This window comes from Electrona antarctica, assembly GCF_951216825.1.
Source record: "Electrona antarctica genome assembly, chromosome: 6".
In the NCBI taxonomy this organism is placed as follows: Eukaryota; Metazoa; Chordata; class Actinopteri; order Myctophiformes; family Myctophidae; genus Electrona; species Electrona antarctica.
In genome coordinates this window covers 12,901,597-12,917,382 of record NC_136811.1, presented here as the reverse complement: position 1 = coordinate 12,917,382, position 15,786 = coordinate 12,901,597, and the positions used below count along the sequence as shown (strand labels likewise).

The 15,786-nt window shown below is 45.4% G+C and overlaps 2 protein-coding genes across 3 annotated transcripts in view; both read right to left on the bottom strand.

Moving 5' to 3' along the window:
- Positions 1–338: 338 nt before the first annotated feature.
- On the bottom strand, positions 339–10,121 carry zp3d.1 (zona pellucida glycoprotein 3d tandem duplicate 1). The gene is made up of 10 exons (XM_079504760.1): positions 9,373–10,121; positions 6,671–7,063; positions 5,398–5,510; positions 5,138–5,241; positions 4,862–5,036; positions 4,615–4,726; positions 4,164–4,249; positions 3,573–3,643; positions 925–3,326; positions 339–439 (listed from the first exon to the last, which is right to left on the bottom strand). Exons 1-9 carry the CDS (start codon positions 9,928–9,930, stop codon positions 1,045–1,047), a joined length of 3,894 nt encoding a protein of 1,297 aa, XP_079360886.1. The 5' UTR covers positions 9,931–10,121; the 3' UTR covers positions 339–439; positions 925–1,044.
- A 3,708-nt stretch (positions 10,122–13,829) lies between these two features.
- The window catches only part of dyrk1b (dual-specificity tyrosine-(Y)-phosphorylation regulated kinase 1B), a 76,031-nt gene continuing 74,074 nt past the window's right edge, over positions 13,830–15,786 (bottom strand). For both annotated transcript variants that reach the window (XM_079504762.1, XM_079504761.1), the window contains exon 13: positions 13,830–14,643. In XM_079504762.1, the coding sequence (XP_079360888.1) occupies positions 14,125–14,643 (519 nt within the window). In that variant the 3' untranslated portion in view covers positions 13,830–14,124. The remainder of the gene's footprint in view (positions 14,644–15,786) is intronic.

The following is a 15,786-nucleotide window of genomic DNA, read 5'->3' as shown; positions in this document are numbered from 1 at the left end:
AGCAGCTATTTTCAGAATGAAACAACAGAGTTAAACAAAATGTAATGCCTCAACTCCAATTCCTAGTGCTGGTATATATAGAGGGTATGCGCGTGACATCATTATCAAACCCGGAAGTTATGCAGGAATGCCTACTGAGTGGCAAAAAACTACTTTCTGGCCTTGACAGCCCATACATCCAATCAGAAAAGTCATATTTGATTGCATTAAACAACGTTAAACAATATTAAACTCACTTTGCATGTTGCTTTTCCACTCTATGTGCCATTCACTTTAAGCATGCGCATACTCTCTATACTGCCTGAAATTACATACGTAAGTAAAACAGGATGCACTAGTTTAAATATCAAAATATTTTATTGAAATATCCACATTCAAAATGTTTCATTTAAATCTCTACATTCTACGAGGAAACATTGGTCCATACCACAGGCTTGTCCTAGAGAAGAACAGATCCAGGATCAGTCACATTATCCAAATTACAACAGTCACATACATCAATATATGGGGTTAATCTTAGATTACATATACCTGAAAATAATCCCTTACTATGACCCCTGACAGAGCTACAAATCAACCCACTACATGAGCTAAATACAACAGCAAGCATGAAGTCTGGTCACCCTGTATTTTCTGCTTTAGAATTTCAGTATAATGTAGCAAATAAACGTAACTTTTAAAACGAATGCAACACTCCCTGTATTTTATTCTTGTTGCAAGTCTTTTGATGTTCATTAGAACAAAATCCCTTTCTCTGAATTCCAGAGAAAAAAAAAGTATATTTTAGAGTTAAACATTTTCATATACGCCGTCTTGCTAGGCTAGACAGATGCAGATACTTTGTTTATTCAGAAACGAAAGCTTGGCATGTTTGTAGCAAAACCAACTAAAGTAACATAATTGAAAATTTTCATCTGTACTCACCAGGTTCTTCCATAACAACTCCTGGTGGTCTGACTGTCGAGGTGTTCCCCGGGAGCAAGGAGTCTTCAGTTCTAGAACAGCAGATCTTCCATGTGAATGCTTTCAGAGTTCTTACTTTCTTCATTCCAGGTTCCAGGATTTGTCCGTTTTGTCGTCTGTGTGTTCCAGGAGGACTCCGGAGATCACTTGGTCTTCTGGCATTCCTCCTGGCTCCTTGCTTCCCAGGAGGAACCGTCTCACCTCCTCCTGTTGCTCTGGTCTCCTGTGACCTCCCCACTGTGACTCCGAACCGCTCCTAAACCCCTCCTGCTCTAAAACCTCTGCTCTTCCTCTCCTCATGCCCTTGAACCACAAACCTCTGCCCGTCTTGTCTTCCTTCTCCGTCGCTTTGCTCTCTTCCTTCCCCAACTCATTTTCTTTCCTCTCAACCTGCTCACTGTCCATTAGCTCACCACCTTCCCTTCTCTTGGCCAGAACTTCCTCATCAGAAAACCTAACATCTCCAATTATCCCGATCTTTTCCTCCGCCAATGGCTCCATATTCAATTGGTTCCATAACAACTCCCCGTCCAACCAGAGCAGTGGGTTCTCCTCCGCAGACCCCTCCCCCTGCAATTCCTGCTCTGACTCAAATGCTGCCCACTCCCCACGAGCCGACTGGTGGGTCTCAGAAATCTTGGTGGTAACTATGACAGTGGAAGATGAGTGAACTGGTCCTGTACCGGACACTAGAACCTCTGATACAGCTTCGTCACTGCTCACCGGTTCAGAGAACTTATCCGATTCTGGCCACCTGGTCCATACTGAACCATTGGAACTGGCAACTTTAAATCTACTGGGATCAGAACTGGTCCCTGTTGGACCAGTAGACAATTCAGATTCCTTAGTCCACAGACTCTCATCAAAACCATCTGGACCTGCTCTGGAACCAGACCTGCCCAGTCGTATCCCTGGTGCATTGTCTGGTATACCTTCCACTGGTCCGGATAGGCCCTGTTCCAACAAGCTGGCCCAGTCCAAATCCTCAGATCCTGAACTCTCCCTGGCCCCTTCTAGTTCTCTGATGTCAACTGCATCTACCCTACCAGTTTTAATGGCCTTGAAGCCCGTACTAGAAGCCAACGGCTCCAGTCCACCGACTGCCTCACTCATATGGCCCTCTGAGCCCTGATCAGTACCTAGGACAGTGGTACCCGGGTCACTCTGGTGAGTGACATAAGGAACCAAAGTCTTTCCAACATTAACAGTACCATTGCTAACTCCACTATCAAACCTGGTACCATCACTATCCCCGCTACTAGAACCCTTTGTCCCATCACTGGTACTGGAACTAGTTTTACTTGTAGGAGTGCTGTGGCTAGTAGAACTAGCTCCAGCAATAGCAGTCGTGGCTGTAGAGACATTACGGTTGGCAAAGCTAGGTGCACTGGTAGGAATTACACTAGATGTGCTGGTAGAACTCAAACCAGGTGAGCTACTAACACTGCTAGTGTCAAAGCGGTACACTAACTCAGTGGCCTTATAAGCAGGTGCATATGGAACTGCACTAGCAGTAGTGGTATCACGGGTAGTCTTTCCAACATTAACAGTACCATTGCTAACTCCACTATCAAACGTGGTACCATCACTATCCCCGCTACTAGAACCCTTTGTCCCATCACTGGTACTGGAACTAATTTTACTTGTAGGAGTGCTGTGGCTAGTAGAACTAGGTCCAGCAATAGCAGTCGTGGCTGTAGAGACATTACGGTTGGCAAAACTAGGTGCACTGGTAGGAATTACACTAGATGTGCTGGTAGAAATCAAACCAGGTGTGCTAGTAACACTGCTAGTGTCAAAGCGGTACACTAACTCAGTGGCCTTAAAAGCAGGTGCATATCGAACTGGAGTGTCATCGCTGGTATGACTGGACAGACCAGCACTCCCACCAGTAGCCCTTTCATGATGTTCCATCCATGATGGGTGTCCGTCTCCTCGTCGGTTGTCCTGAGACATCGTGGACATTTTGACATGGGCAGCGTTCTCGACTTCAAGACGTCCGGTTGTCGTCTCCAGACTCTCCTCCTCTGCACCTCCTCTAATGTTCTTCCACCTCTTCCACTCCTCCTCCCCAACAGAATAAAGCTGAGAACTCTCCCCAGAGATCACCTCCTCTTCGGGGATGAGCTTCGACTCCCGGGGAATATTCAGACCTTCATATTTCCTCACGTCCTTCTCTCCTGTCATGTCCGCTGTCCAGGGCTTTCCTGTCGTCTCCGACCTCCAGGGATCCTCTGCCCGGTGAGGCAGCGTCTTCGTCCTGATTGTGTCTCCGATCTGCTGTCCGTCTGGCGTCTCCTCCATGACTGTCCAACCCACACTGCTGATTAGACTCCTCACAGCTGGAGAGACATAGGATGGCCCTGAGACGAGAGGAGTGTCCGAAAGAAAGAGATACAGACCATAATTGTATCCGAATCATTATCCCCAGTAGATTTATCATAGAGACACAGAAAGATGACATTTAACACAACATTATATAAAATACTTCACATGAATTACAACCCCCCCCCCCAAAAAAAAAACCCACATCGTTGTCACCAATATATAAGAGCTCAATTGTTAGGTTGCGTGTACTTTGGGCTAGTTTGAGTGTGTTTTGGACTTACAGGATTTCTTCTCTCTACACACGGAGTCGCAGCAGGAGCACACAGAGGGAGGGGCCTCCAGCTCTTCCCACCTAAACACAAGCCAATCAGAGTCGGTTTATCAGATTATCTGGCTAATCAGCAGCTTCAATCAATTACAATTACAGTAAATTTACATTTCACTAATTTAGCCGATAGACCTATACAGGCCCGGTTTGTTACGTCCTCCCCACCACCCACCTACCCCTAGTAATCATAGAACTTTGGGGCAGGCCCGTCTAGAGTTTAAATGGACAGGTATCAGTCAAAAGGGAGACATCGAAGAGGAAGGATGGATGGGGAAGGATCAACATATGGAATGTCAGAACAGGTTCTGACATATATCCATATACTAATATTGATGACATCAGGGATCTCCATAATTATATGGGCTTAATTGCATAAGTTACATAAGTTTAGCCTTTGCATAGGCTAGGGCAAGCGCTACGGTAAGTGCTACAGGCTAAGATGGAGGCTGAAGAGGTGAGTTTTCAGACTACGGCGGAAGATTGGGAGCGAGTCTACTTGTTTTTATAATAATCATTTCTCTGTACAGGAAAACGGATTGTTTACCTGCTGGCAGACGTGTTGAAAGTACACGACTTTGAGCTGTTGGAGGGCGTGGAGCCTACCGACATGGAACAGTGGAGGTAGAGGAGCTAAACACACACAGATTTCAAATTATGTATAAAAATGATTCACAATGCAACGCAGTTTGTAGATCTTTTTTCAAATGGCCGAAATGTATGGGTTCAAGTGCTCATTGTATGTTTTGTAATAATAATCAAAATCTACAAATTAAGGAGTAACTCAAGTTTTCAAATAAATGTAGTGGAGACTGGAGTAAAAGATGTATGGGATGTAGTGGAGTAGAAGTAAAAGTACCTCAAAATTGTACTTAAGTACAGTACTTGAATAAATGTACTTAGTTACTTTACACCACTGCTATTCTTTTATACTGAAATACAGTCACGAGGGGCAACTCCAACGTGTCTTTGCTTAAATAGATCAACTCTTACTGTACCTGCTGAGTGAATCCAGGGAACATGAAGGCATCCACTGAGAACACTGCAGCACTGCCCTCCGCTGGCCAAAAGCGGGAATTACTGCCCTGTCTCTTGCTGTCATCAATGCAGCTAGAGCGCACAGTACATACAATCATAAAAATTCATGTAAAACGAAACAAGTTCAAAATGTGCCAATCCCTGAGAACCATTTGTCGGTCTGTTCCTCCGTCACGTGTGCGTGTATGCGTGTGTGTAACAACCCACCCAAAGTGTGTAATGACGTGCAGGCTAGGAATGTTCTTTGGGTTTTTGGAGGCCGTGATGAAGCAGGAGTCCACGTACAACCTCTCGCCGACCAAGAGAGATCCAGTCCGGGCCACAAAGTTCACCGTCTCTCCCAGAGTGAAACCCTGGTCTGGAAGCAGCGGACGCCACTGAGCTGAATACAAGACTGGACGTTAGAATTCTGCACATGCATACTACATACTAGTACAGTACATGTGGTGTGTGTGTGTGTGTGTGTGTGTGTGTGTGTTTTACCATCACAGACAGTGAGGCTGAAGCTACGTTTGGTCCTGATGCTCTTCAGATAGGCTTTGGGGTCGGACTGAGGTCTGTAACCCACTTTGTACGAGTAGTGGAACCTGAAATGCAAGAGACACATGACAGAACAAGGAGCATAGCATCCATACACATAGATATATGAAACAGTAGAAGGCCAACACCTGTACACGTTTGGATCAATAGGGCTATGCATGGGACAATACTGTACCTTTAGATGTAGAGGACAGTAGGCCTACCTGTTGTAGTGACAGTAGATTGGCAGGTCAAGGGGGACAGCTCTGACTACGCGGCCTTGAGGAGGAGGGGTGAAGACCAGAGAGTTTCTATATTCCAACGGACCATTAACAGTCTGAGAGAGAGACACAGAATTTGGGAGAGGGAGAGAAGCAAAAGTCCTTTAAAATCAGTGTGAGCTACACACTTAGAGAAGCTTTACACTACACTAGGAGCTCAAATTTTAACTGAGCAATTTTGCACATTTAACAAACACACTGTAGAAATGCAATCATTTCAATCATTTTACTAGCCTAGGTCTAGTCCGGGCACCTAGGCTGGTAAGCGGTATGGGCACCTAGGCCGCCCGTGACGCGGGTTCGAGTCCCGATTGTCCTTGAAATGTAAAGGTTTGAGCACCATTGATGATACACAGTAAACTAGAAAAAGTGCCCTTCTGGGCACAGGTCTCCACCAGGAAGATAGGACTGTGTGAGATGTTTGGCAAAATGTTTAGGAGTAATATAAACATGTTTGCCTTTGATGGCAATTGGATGATTTGAGGCATTTTGTTCCAAAAATGTGTTTTGCAAAAATCAAGCTGTTGGTGGCGCTATAACAGGCCAATGTGAAAAGGGTGGGATATATTCCTCAGCCTAGTAAGACAATGTGTGAAAGATTTCACGTAAATTGCATGCTGCGTTCATGATTTGAGGCTTTTGTTCAAAACGGGGCAATCTTGCAAACTGTGAAAGCCAATTATAGCCAATTAGGATGGAATATGAAATATCGGACAGATCCGACTTGAGCACATGACCATAGAGATACTGTGTAACGATTTGTGAGATTTTTGGACAGAATCTGGAGGAGTAATATCAAAAAAATGTGTTTTACAAAAGTCGGCCTCCTGGTGGCGCTATAAAAGGCAGATGCGGAAAATGAGGGTCAAAGGTTTGTCCTTGGACTCTAGGGAGTGTGCGTGCAACATTTCACACAGATCGGTGCAGTTTTAGGTAAAAAATGTGAAAAGCTGCCTCATGGTGGCGCTATAACAGGCCGTTCTGGAAAATGTGGGGCAGAGGTTCATCGTTGGCATCCAGGGAGAGTGTGTGCAAAGTTTGGCATCGACCGGGTTAACGGTGCCGGAGATTAGCTGGTAACGGACGGACGGAAGGACACACACACACACGGACGGACACACGGACGGACACACACACACACGGACGGAGTGCAAAACATACTCTCTCCCCATGCCTTCGGCCTGGTGGAGAAAATAAACAATAATGAATGACCTACCGTGAATGTTCCCTGGCACTCAGACAGTTTGTAGTGGAAGTAAAGGAACTGAGGGGTGACCTCACTGCACGAGCACGAGCCCAGCCGGAACAGGGCCGGCGAGGCCCACGGTCCCAACCTGAACCTGTCCACGCGCACCGACACCGTCTTGTCGTCGCCGCACCAAACCTCCACGGTGGGCTGCTGAGGTTTTCTCACGGGTGGCGGAGGGGGCAGTGCCTCTGACGGGAACAGCAGGCTGGTCAAGGCGTCGGGAAACGGCGTCTTACCAGGGGCCGGACGGAACAGGCCAGACGGAACCACCGGCTTGAGGACGTGTCGGAACATGGGGAGCTGGAGGAACTGGAAGGTGCCATCGCCCGGTGGGGCTCCATCCTGCTCCAGATTCACCTGCTGGTGTCACAATTATTTGAGATAATCAGAATTATCTTACACTAGTAGTGCATACCCCTTCGGGGATATAATATACCCAATCCCTACCCCCCCACACACCCCCACACACCCCCACACCCACACACACACACCCCTCCTTCTGTCTCTCCCCCCCTCTATCTGCCACTATAACAGGTGTCCCCCTGTGGCACACCCATTATGAGATGCTCAGTCAATCGAGAAGGCAGAATGGCACACCTTCCAGCCAATCACATGTGCGGATGCATTCCGTCCTCAAATTTTGAGGACACAATTACTAAAATTATTAGTTAGATAATAGTTTCCATTCATCTGTATAAATTCATCTGTTGAAAAAATAATGTGCTAGTAAGAATGCAATTTCTTGCATAAAAGAGCTATATATAGCTGAGAGAGTTGCACCATTGAGGGGTCAGAAAACAGCGCTCGAGCGCTGTTCATGCAGCCCTGGATTGTGACAAGCTGGAGTTTGAAATACATTGTTTTCAACGAGGGCGGCGCAAATATCAGCAATTGTAGGCATGTGTGCAACATGACAAGAACTGTTTTAAAGTATTGCACAGTGACAACTAAAGTCTCTGTAATGTTTATGTACTATTACTAAAAACGATCTAAAATAAAGGAATTTAAGATCATTCAAGCTGGGCTGTTGCCCGAGTCCAGTGCATTCTGCCAACTTCCGGTCCAGGACTTGTCACTCTTCGCCTAGCACATCGCCAATAGAACTCTATGTAGAAGAGCCATTGCATGGACTGGCCCCATGAAGTGAACGGAGTTGTCATAGCGACTCGTATTTCAATGGCTCTGTTGTCTACTATAAGCTATGTAATTTACGTCATATCTGCCCTGTGCAATTTTAGTTTACAGCCTAAATAGCAAACAGAAATGTAATTTTGACATATAAAAAGGGATATTTCACTTTCTAATAAAATAAACATTTACAAAAATAATGGAAAAATCACTGCCTCCTCACACACTAAAATGTCCTTTGAATTTTTAAAGTGAAATTTTCCTTGAAATGTTCCAATGTTTGATGCGAGAAACTATTATAGGTAGGGCAAGTTATGTTTCTGGGTTAAATTAGTGTTAAATAGCTTTTTAGTCTGATAGTAATCACTCAGTATAGTAGTTAGATAGTAATCAAACTCATACAGGATAGAAGTGATGAGAAATGAGCAGGCAAAATGTAAGCTGATAATTGAGTAGACTACCCTCTTATTGGCGGAAACTGGCAACCCACCTGAAAATGTTTTTTGAGGGGCCCTATATACAGCTTTTTGTCCTTAACTCGTGTCACATTTGCCATGGACACATTTGCCATTGACAATGAAAGGAGAATTTACATCATGCGTCTGAACAAATCTAGTTTTTGAATTTTGGTGTGGTGTTCGGTATGGGTATAAGGTTTTCAAAAAGCTGTGCAAACGCGTTGGGTGCGCCCCCTAGTGGGCTGTTTGCACAGACTCAAATATTAGATACGTATAGCTATGGTTGTAAACCAAAATAATTGATAAGAGATTTTTCAATGGATTCTGTTACTATTGGGTGTGCTAAATAACATACTGAAATCGTACTAAAAACGAACAACCAGAAAGGCATCGTTTTCAAGATGGCGTCCACAGTGGCTAAAATGAGCTAAAATGCCTATAAACTGGGATTTAATATGTAAAAAATCATAACAATTATGCACTTCGTAAGTACTTTTTAAATTTTGGCATGGTGTTAGGTATGGGCATAAGGTTTTCAAAAACCATTGCAAACTAATTTGTCTCGCCCCTAGTGGTCGGTTTGCAATGAAACCACTATAGATAGATATGTCAGTATATGGTTGGAACCCCAAATAATTGATAGAAGAGATTTTTCAATGGATTCTGTTACCATTGGGTGTGCTAAATAACAGTATCATGAAAACCCCCTAGTTTGACCCGTCCCATGCTACTTAAAGCATAATGAAATTTTGAAAATGTTGCCTTATATTGGATGTTAATGGTACCCCAGCTTATTATGCTAATTATGAAAATTGCCCAACATATGCAAGTTAGCATCCAGCAGTTTCTAAATGCTGGGGACCCATACTCAACATTTCTAACAAAAGAAACCTAGGGTACTCAAAATGTTCCAGGTTCACATTCTGGCAAGCTTGCAGACTATTATGGGGGTTGAAATAAAACAAGTTTGAGAACCACTGACTTTAGTTTCCATCGCAAAATAGGCCTATTTTAACCTCTTCTCGGAGCGAATAGCAAGAGGGTGAGGTTCCAAACGGGACCATATCCATCCATTCATCCTACCTGCTGTTGTTGGTACCGAGGGTCCTGCACCTGTTGCACATGGTGCTTGGGGAAGTACCGAGGGTCCTGTTCCTGGCGTTTGGGGAGGTACCGAGGGTCCTGTTCCTGGCGTTCGGGGAGGTACCGAAGGTCCTGTTGTTCGGGAAAGTACCGAGGGTCCTGCTCCTGGTGTTCGGGGAGGTACCGAGGAGGGTCTTGTTCCTGTTGTTCGGGAAAGTACCGAGGGTCCTGCTCCTGGTGTTCGGGGGGGTACCGACTCCGAGGAGGAAGGTACTGCTGCTGTTGGACATGGCGTTCTGGAAGGTATCGAGGAGAGTCCTGCTCCTGTTGCACATGGTGTTCGGAGAGGTACCGAGGGCCCTGCTCATGGTGTTCTTGGACGAGGTGGTACAGAGGGACCTGGAGCCGGCCATATGTCTGTTGCTGTTGTATGGCACCATGCCCATGCGGCGGGTCGCCCGTTCTCCCCAGGGGAGAGGCAGGAGGAGGAGACTGGGCAACAGCAGCAGAATCGGTGCAAAAGGAGACGAACAACAGCCACGCGACTAGTGGAACCATGATGGACGAGGTGTAGAACCTGAAGACAGTCCCGCACACTGTGACTGCTGCCTGCGGGCCGGGGAAAACGCAACGGAGGAGCCGCTACTGTCTGGTGGGTCAAACCGTCCGCAGGTGACACAGCTGCATGGGGGAGTGGGGCCAATTAACAGCGGCGGCTGACGGAAGCCTCTTGAGGACGTTAGTGACTCTTCAGTCAACCTGACACAGCTAGTGACACTGTGCTGTTGACATTTTGGTGAGATATTTGATGGTAAATCGGCGTCTTTTCCTTATTGACCATTGTAGGAAATAGGAAGGCAAGCCTATAGTAACAACTAACTCACACACACAATATTAGTTTTACTGCAACTGCAAGGTATTTCTAAGGTGTGACAGTAAAGTCATTACTGATTGATTCGGATATCACATGATTTACGATGAACGAGTATCTACCAGAGCCAAGTTCAATTCCATCTGCTAGCTGCTGTATCCCAATATACAATATTATCCCAGCTGTCTCCAAGAAGCAAATCTTAAGGACTTATTCAAGTAATGCTTTAAGTTAACCTTGTATTCAAAACCAACAGCATCTCAACAGTAATGTTTAAGGTATATAGTCTAACATAATTAATGAATGATTGGATGAACCTGCTAGAACACTCACTCATTCAACAGTCAATTTTTCATAAATGCCTCCACACACACACACACACACACACACACACACACACACACACACACACACACACACACACACACACACACACACACACACACACACACACACACACACACACACACACACACACACACACACACACACACACACACACACACACACACAGCTAAGTGAATGGTGTTATATTTTGCACTGAGAAAAATTGACTAGGGGCTCTTGGTCTGTGAATGTAGTGCAAACAAGCCTTTTAACTTGAAACAGCTTTACACAGGCTGACCCTCAACAGTAGCAGCTACTCTGACACAGGAACAGATTCGAATCACCTTACAGCTGTGGTCTCCCATCACCATCAGTCAAAATTACCTGGCATTTCTCTCTCTCTTTTAGGCCATCTTTAATACACAATCCTGTGTTTAGTTGAACTCTTCAAGTGTAAAAATGTTTGGGTCGGTCTTAAAATCACACTTAGTACAAGTAAACAACTGATTCTGGCAATAAATATCTGCTTTGTTATGTGCTGAAACCTGTATTTTTTTGACATTTCACCATATGACACCGCTTCAACGCAAAAAAATTACCTTTTACCCATACAATGAGCCAGTCTGCGTGAAAACATGTGCCTGCAGGGTCCATATTCACTGTCAAGTGTTACATGGTCACTCCTAATATCCATATTCAGATAAACTTGCTGGTAAAGGCTTGAATCCCACCAGAACCTTCTCACTTCACTACACTGTCCCTACAGTCGTTCTCCATACAGAAATGACCAAGGACGTGCAGAGAGTGTTAGAGAGGCAGGGGCTGACATCCCGTAAGAGGGCACTTTTAGACAGAAATAGCTAGTGGAGATGCTGTGTATACCACATGGATTTCGAAACAAATTTGTTCAACGCAAAATGCTGCGTTCAAGTTCAGGAGACTTTGGGGAAAAAAATAAATTCTCCTGAATGCTGCCTTCTGGCATGGCATGGAAAGGAGTGGCATTTGCATTTCTTTCACCATAGTAAATGCTGCATTCGTGGTCTGGAGAGGGCAGTTGTTTTACAGACGGGTAAAAGGGCAGGGGCTGAAGCCCCCTTTGATGTCTATGTGTACAGTGCACGTCCCTGGAAATGACTCAGAAGGGGCCTGCCGCCATAAGCACCCGTTCCCAGCGTCATACGTGACCTGTGTGTGACCTTCAGCACTGGCAGGGTCCAGTGGTGGAAGTACTCTTTTTTTCTTTTTAGTTATTTTTTTTACTTGGGTAAAATTAGTACCAATGCAGTACCTGTATAAAAGTACTCTGTTACAAGTACAAGTCCTGTATTCAAATTTGACTCGAGTAAAAATACAAACGTATTGGCATGAAAATATGCTAAGTAGTAAAGTAAGTAAGTACTCAAATGTTTCAAAATATTTCGAAAATAGCCGATCTACAAGCTCACTGCTAATAGATCAGCTATTTTGAAATAGCCCAACTATAAAATAGGCCAGGGTTTAAGTACTTAATGTACGTTTTGTAATATAATATACACATTAAATTAGATCTGCAAAGTACCTAATGTTTTCAAATAATTGTTAAAGCACTGAAGTACTGAAAATTGGAAATACTCAAGGTAAAAAATAATAAAATAAATACCGTACTTGAGTAAAATGTACTTGGTTACTTTCCACCACTGGCAGGGTCATGGGTCATATACAGGAAGGAAAGCAGAGATCTGATGGTTGTTTGACCTTGGTGTGCAAAAGTATATTCTTTATTCTTATTATATATCCAACTTTTATTTTGCCCCGGCCCCCTCCCGCACCCCCACCCCCCCCAACCCAGTGGCAGACTGACGCCATTGGTCAATGCTGCCCGCCACCGGTCGCCGTCACTGTTACAATAGCCAATCGGAGCTCACCTGCTGAGAGAAGGCAACCGAACAAAGTAGAGCAGAAAAAAGAGGGTCATTTTTCAGTTTGTTTTTTTTCTTTTTCTTGTTAAATAGTAATAAATACATGGAGATGCAGTGGGTCTTAACTTGATCCTTTTTCTCTGAAGCAGGAGGGTTAAAAAGTTCTCATTTCTGGGTTTTTGTTTTGTTTTTTTTATTTGTTTTTTTTTATTTTTTATTTTTTTTATTTATCTCTTTATTGATCTGTGTTGGTTTCTTTAGCAGCAATCCGGACCAGTTGTCATGGTGATTAGCAGCGCAGAGAGGAGGAGATATCTGGAGAACAGCAGAGGAGAGAAGGATGAAGAGGACCCTTCGAGAGAGAGAGGGGGGGGCCAGGAGGGCTTAAGAGTGTCCCATCACGTCCCTTCACCCCCCCCACACACACACACACCACACCCCTACATCTCCTCCATCCTTCCCTCTCTTCGTGCTCCTGAACAGGGAAGGAGGGAGGGAGAAATAAAATAAAATAAAAAACAATAAAATCGAGAGACAGAGGGAAGTGACTGAATCCAAACCTCAGTCCTGTTTCAGAGAGAGAGAGAGAGAGAGAGAGAGAGAGTGGGGGGGGGGGGGGGGGGGAGAGAGAGAGAGACAGACAGAGAGAGAGCAGAGGGAGATAAGGAGACAACAAGAGCAGAGAAGTGTTTTGGTTTTTCCTTCCAATAATTCCTGCCTTTCCAGTGTGTGTGTGTGTGTGTGTGTGTGTGTGTGTGTGTTAGCCGTGGCTAGCTGCCACTCTGACTGCTAGTCCCCCAAAAGGCTCAGTACATTAAAACCACTATGTAACAAAACGTGTGTGTGTGTGTAGCTGTACATCTTGTCCCCGCAGAAGTCAAAGCTATAAATAGCCGTCAAAGGAACAGGATGGTAGAATGTGCATGTATGTGTGTGTGTGTGTGTGTGAATAAATTAAATAATTTTCAGTCCAAACTCCCAAATAACTCCATTACTGGCTGAATTTAAAAACATCTCTCTCTCTCTCCTTTCATCACAATCTGTCCTTCACAGCCCTTCCCTCCCTCCTCCTCTCTCTCCTCTCCTCTCCTCCTCTCAAGGCGTGAACAAACAACCAAGTACAACACACAACTCCTCAAACCACAAAAAAATAAAACAAATCAAATAATAATATTAAACAACAGTAATAATAATATAATAACAATAATATTAATAAAAACAAACTTGTCTTGAATTGTTCTGTTCAAATTACAGTCACACGCCCCTCCCCCTCTCCCTCTGCCTTCAAAGAAAGAAAAAAAACTAACTCAATGAAAAAGGATAAAAAGGAGACCCCCCCCCTCCCCTCCCTCGCCTCCTCCTTCCTCTTCGTCCTCCTCTTCTTCCTCCTCTCATGCAGAAAAAACCGTCTCCTTCAGCTCAAAGTTCACCTCTTCAAGTCTCTGAACTCTGGCTGTGTGTGTGGGCTATATGTCTGTTCCAACTCGTGTTGTGTGTGTGTACGTGTGTGTGTGTGTGTGTGTGTGTGTGTGTGTGTGTGTGTGTGTGTTCGTGTGTGTGTGTGTGTGTGTGCGCGCGCGCGTAGGTGGTGTGTATGCTGTAGTAGTTGTCGTTGTTAAAGTCGTATGGCTTTAGGGCGTGGTTCAGGGTTTATCAAGAGTTGGCCGCCCCTTCGTCTGAGTCCGGCCTCCCCCTGCCGCCCCCCGCCGGGTTGTTGTTGTTGGAGGCGGGGTAATAGTCCTCGGGGGGCGGGGCTTGCGGCCCCGGGGCGCCGGGGGCCGTCCGAGTCCGGAAGGCCGACAGTCCGATTGGCAGAGCCAGGGGCAGGGAGGCGGAGCCGAACTGCGAGGCCTCCATGGAAGACACCGCACCCCCCAGGTGGTGCAGCCCCAGGGACACGCCCACATCCATGCTGTCACTCATCTGGGGGGAGGTTCCCTGCTGGGGCCCGCCCCCTCCGACGCCGGTCTGCCCACTCTGCCGCAGGCCCCGCCCGCCGTTGCCGTGGTGACTGTAGACGGGGTGGGGGTGGTGGGGTGCGTCCAGGAAGTGTCGCTGGTGCTGCTGGGAGGCGGCCGGCTTGTGGAGCAGCAGCTGGGTGTACGCTGGGTCCTGACCACCACCTCCACCCTCTCCACCCGTCCACAACCTCATCTGCTGCTGAGAGGGAGCCTGGGGGTGGACAGATGAATGTGAGTGTTTAGTGAGTGAGGAAGGAGAGAGAGAGAGCCACCTTGACTTGGAACAGTGGTTCTCAAACATTCATTTCAAGGACTCCTAGTTTGGTATGACCCTTCCCCTTCCTTACAAATGGAACCAAAGGGACCGACCAATTTGGTTCCATTTGTACAATCACAGTTACAGACCCCATCTATCAAAATGAACTATCAGTCATTTTGCTGGGGACCACTGGGGGTCCCTGGACACCACTTTGAGAACCACTGGACTTGAGGAATGCTCATATTGTGGTCTGAAGATCACAGCATACTGTCGTTCAACCCAAATTGAGCGCTGTGTTTGGCCTCAGTTGCGGGCCATGAGGCTCGCCTACTGAACTAGTCGGAATTTTCAAATCCTGTCTGTAAACCGCTGCCTGCCACGCGATTGTTTTCAGTTACGTCATCGGTTGGTTTATGCCATTTCCTTTAATTTGTAAGCTGGCAAATGGACATGTATTCCTCAAGTCACAGCAGTGAGCATACAGACATTTGCTTGCAGAACCAAATTGTATAGCAGTTCAACAAACCAAATACAATCTGAGGTTAGGGTCATTAAAGGGTGTGCCGTTTAACCTTGAATTTGAAATGACCAAAATACTTTATTTGACTATTATAATGTAATGGTGCTACACAATTATTGTTTGTTGCCGTTTTTCAAAGTGACTGCACATGCACCGTATATATTAGGCCTAGTAAAGACACTGCTTCTTCTAGCAAAGACAGTGGGAATGACATGCTGACATGTGGCCACACAAATATGGCGACGAGATGACATGTCGCCATATTTAAACTTTTTGAAATAATAGTTTTATTGTAATGAATGCCCTGAAAGTAGCTTAAACAGACAAGCTCAACGCTTGGCTATTTTCACTATTTCTGAAAAACTATGAAAGTGAAAGTGGCAACGCCTGTCTTATCAATATTGAACCAATGAAAAGTATGAATCTGATCCATTGGAAAACAAGGATCTACAGGTATATTCCATTTCCACAAAAGTAATGGTTTTGGTTTCCTCCGACAGTCACGATTATATCACAGTGTGCGTTATAGTGACCCGAGGTCAGGTCATGTGTGTTTGTGGCATTTATTGATTGAT

Bases quoted from the DNA above. Each gene is read 5' to 3' on its own strand.
- zp3d.1 (XM_079504760.1), bottom strand. From the start codon at position 9,930: ATGGTTCCACTAGTCGCGTGGCTGTTGTTCGTCTCCTTTTGCACCGAT. The intron at 3,644-4,163 runs GTAAACAATCCG...GCTTGTGTTTAG, and splicing joins TTCAACACGTCTGCCAGCAG to GTGGGAAGAGCTGGAGGCCC. The intron at 3,327-3,572 runs GTAAGTCCAAAA...CTCTCGTCTCAG, and splicing joins GTGTAGAGAGAAGAAATCCT to GGCCATCCTATGTCTCTCCA.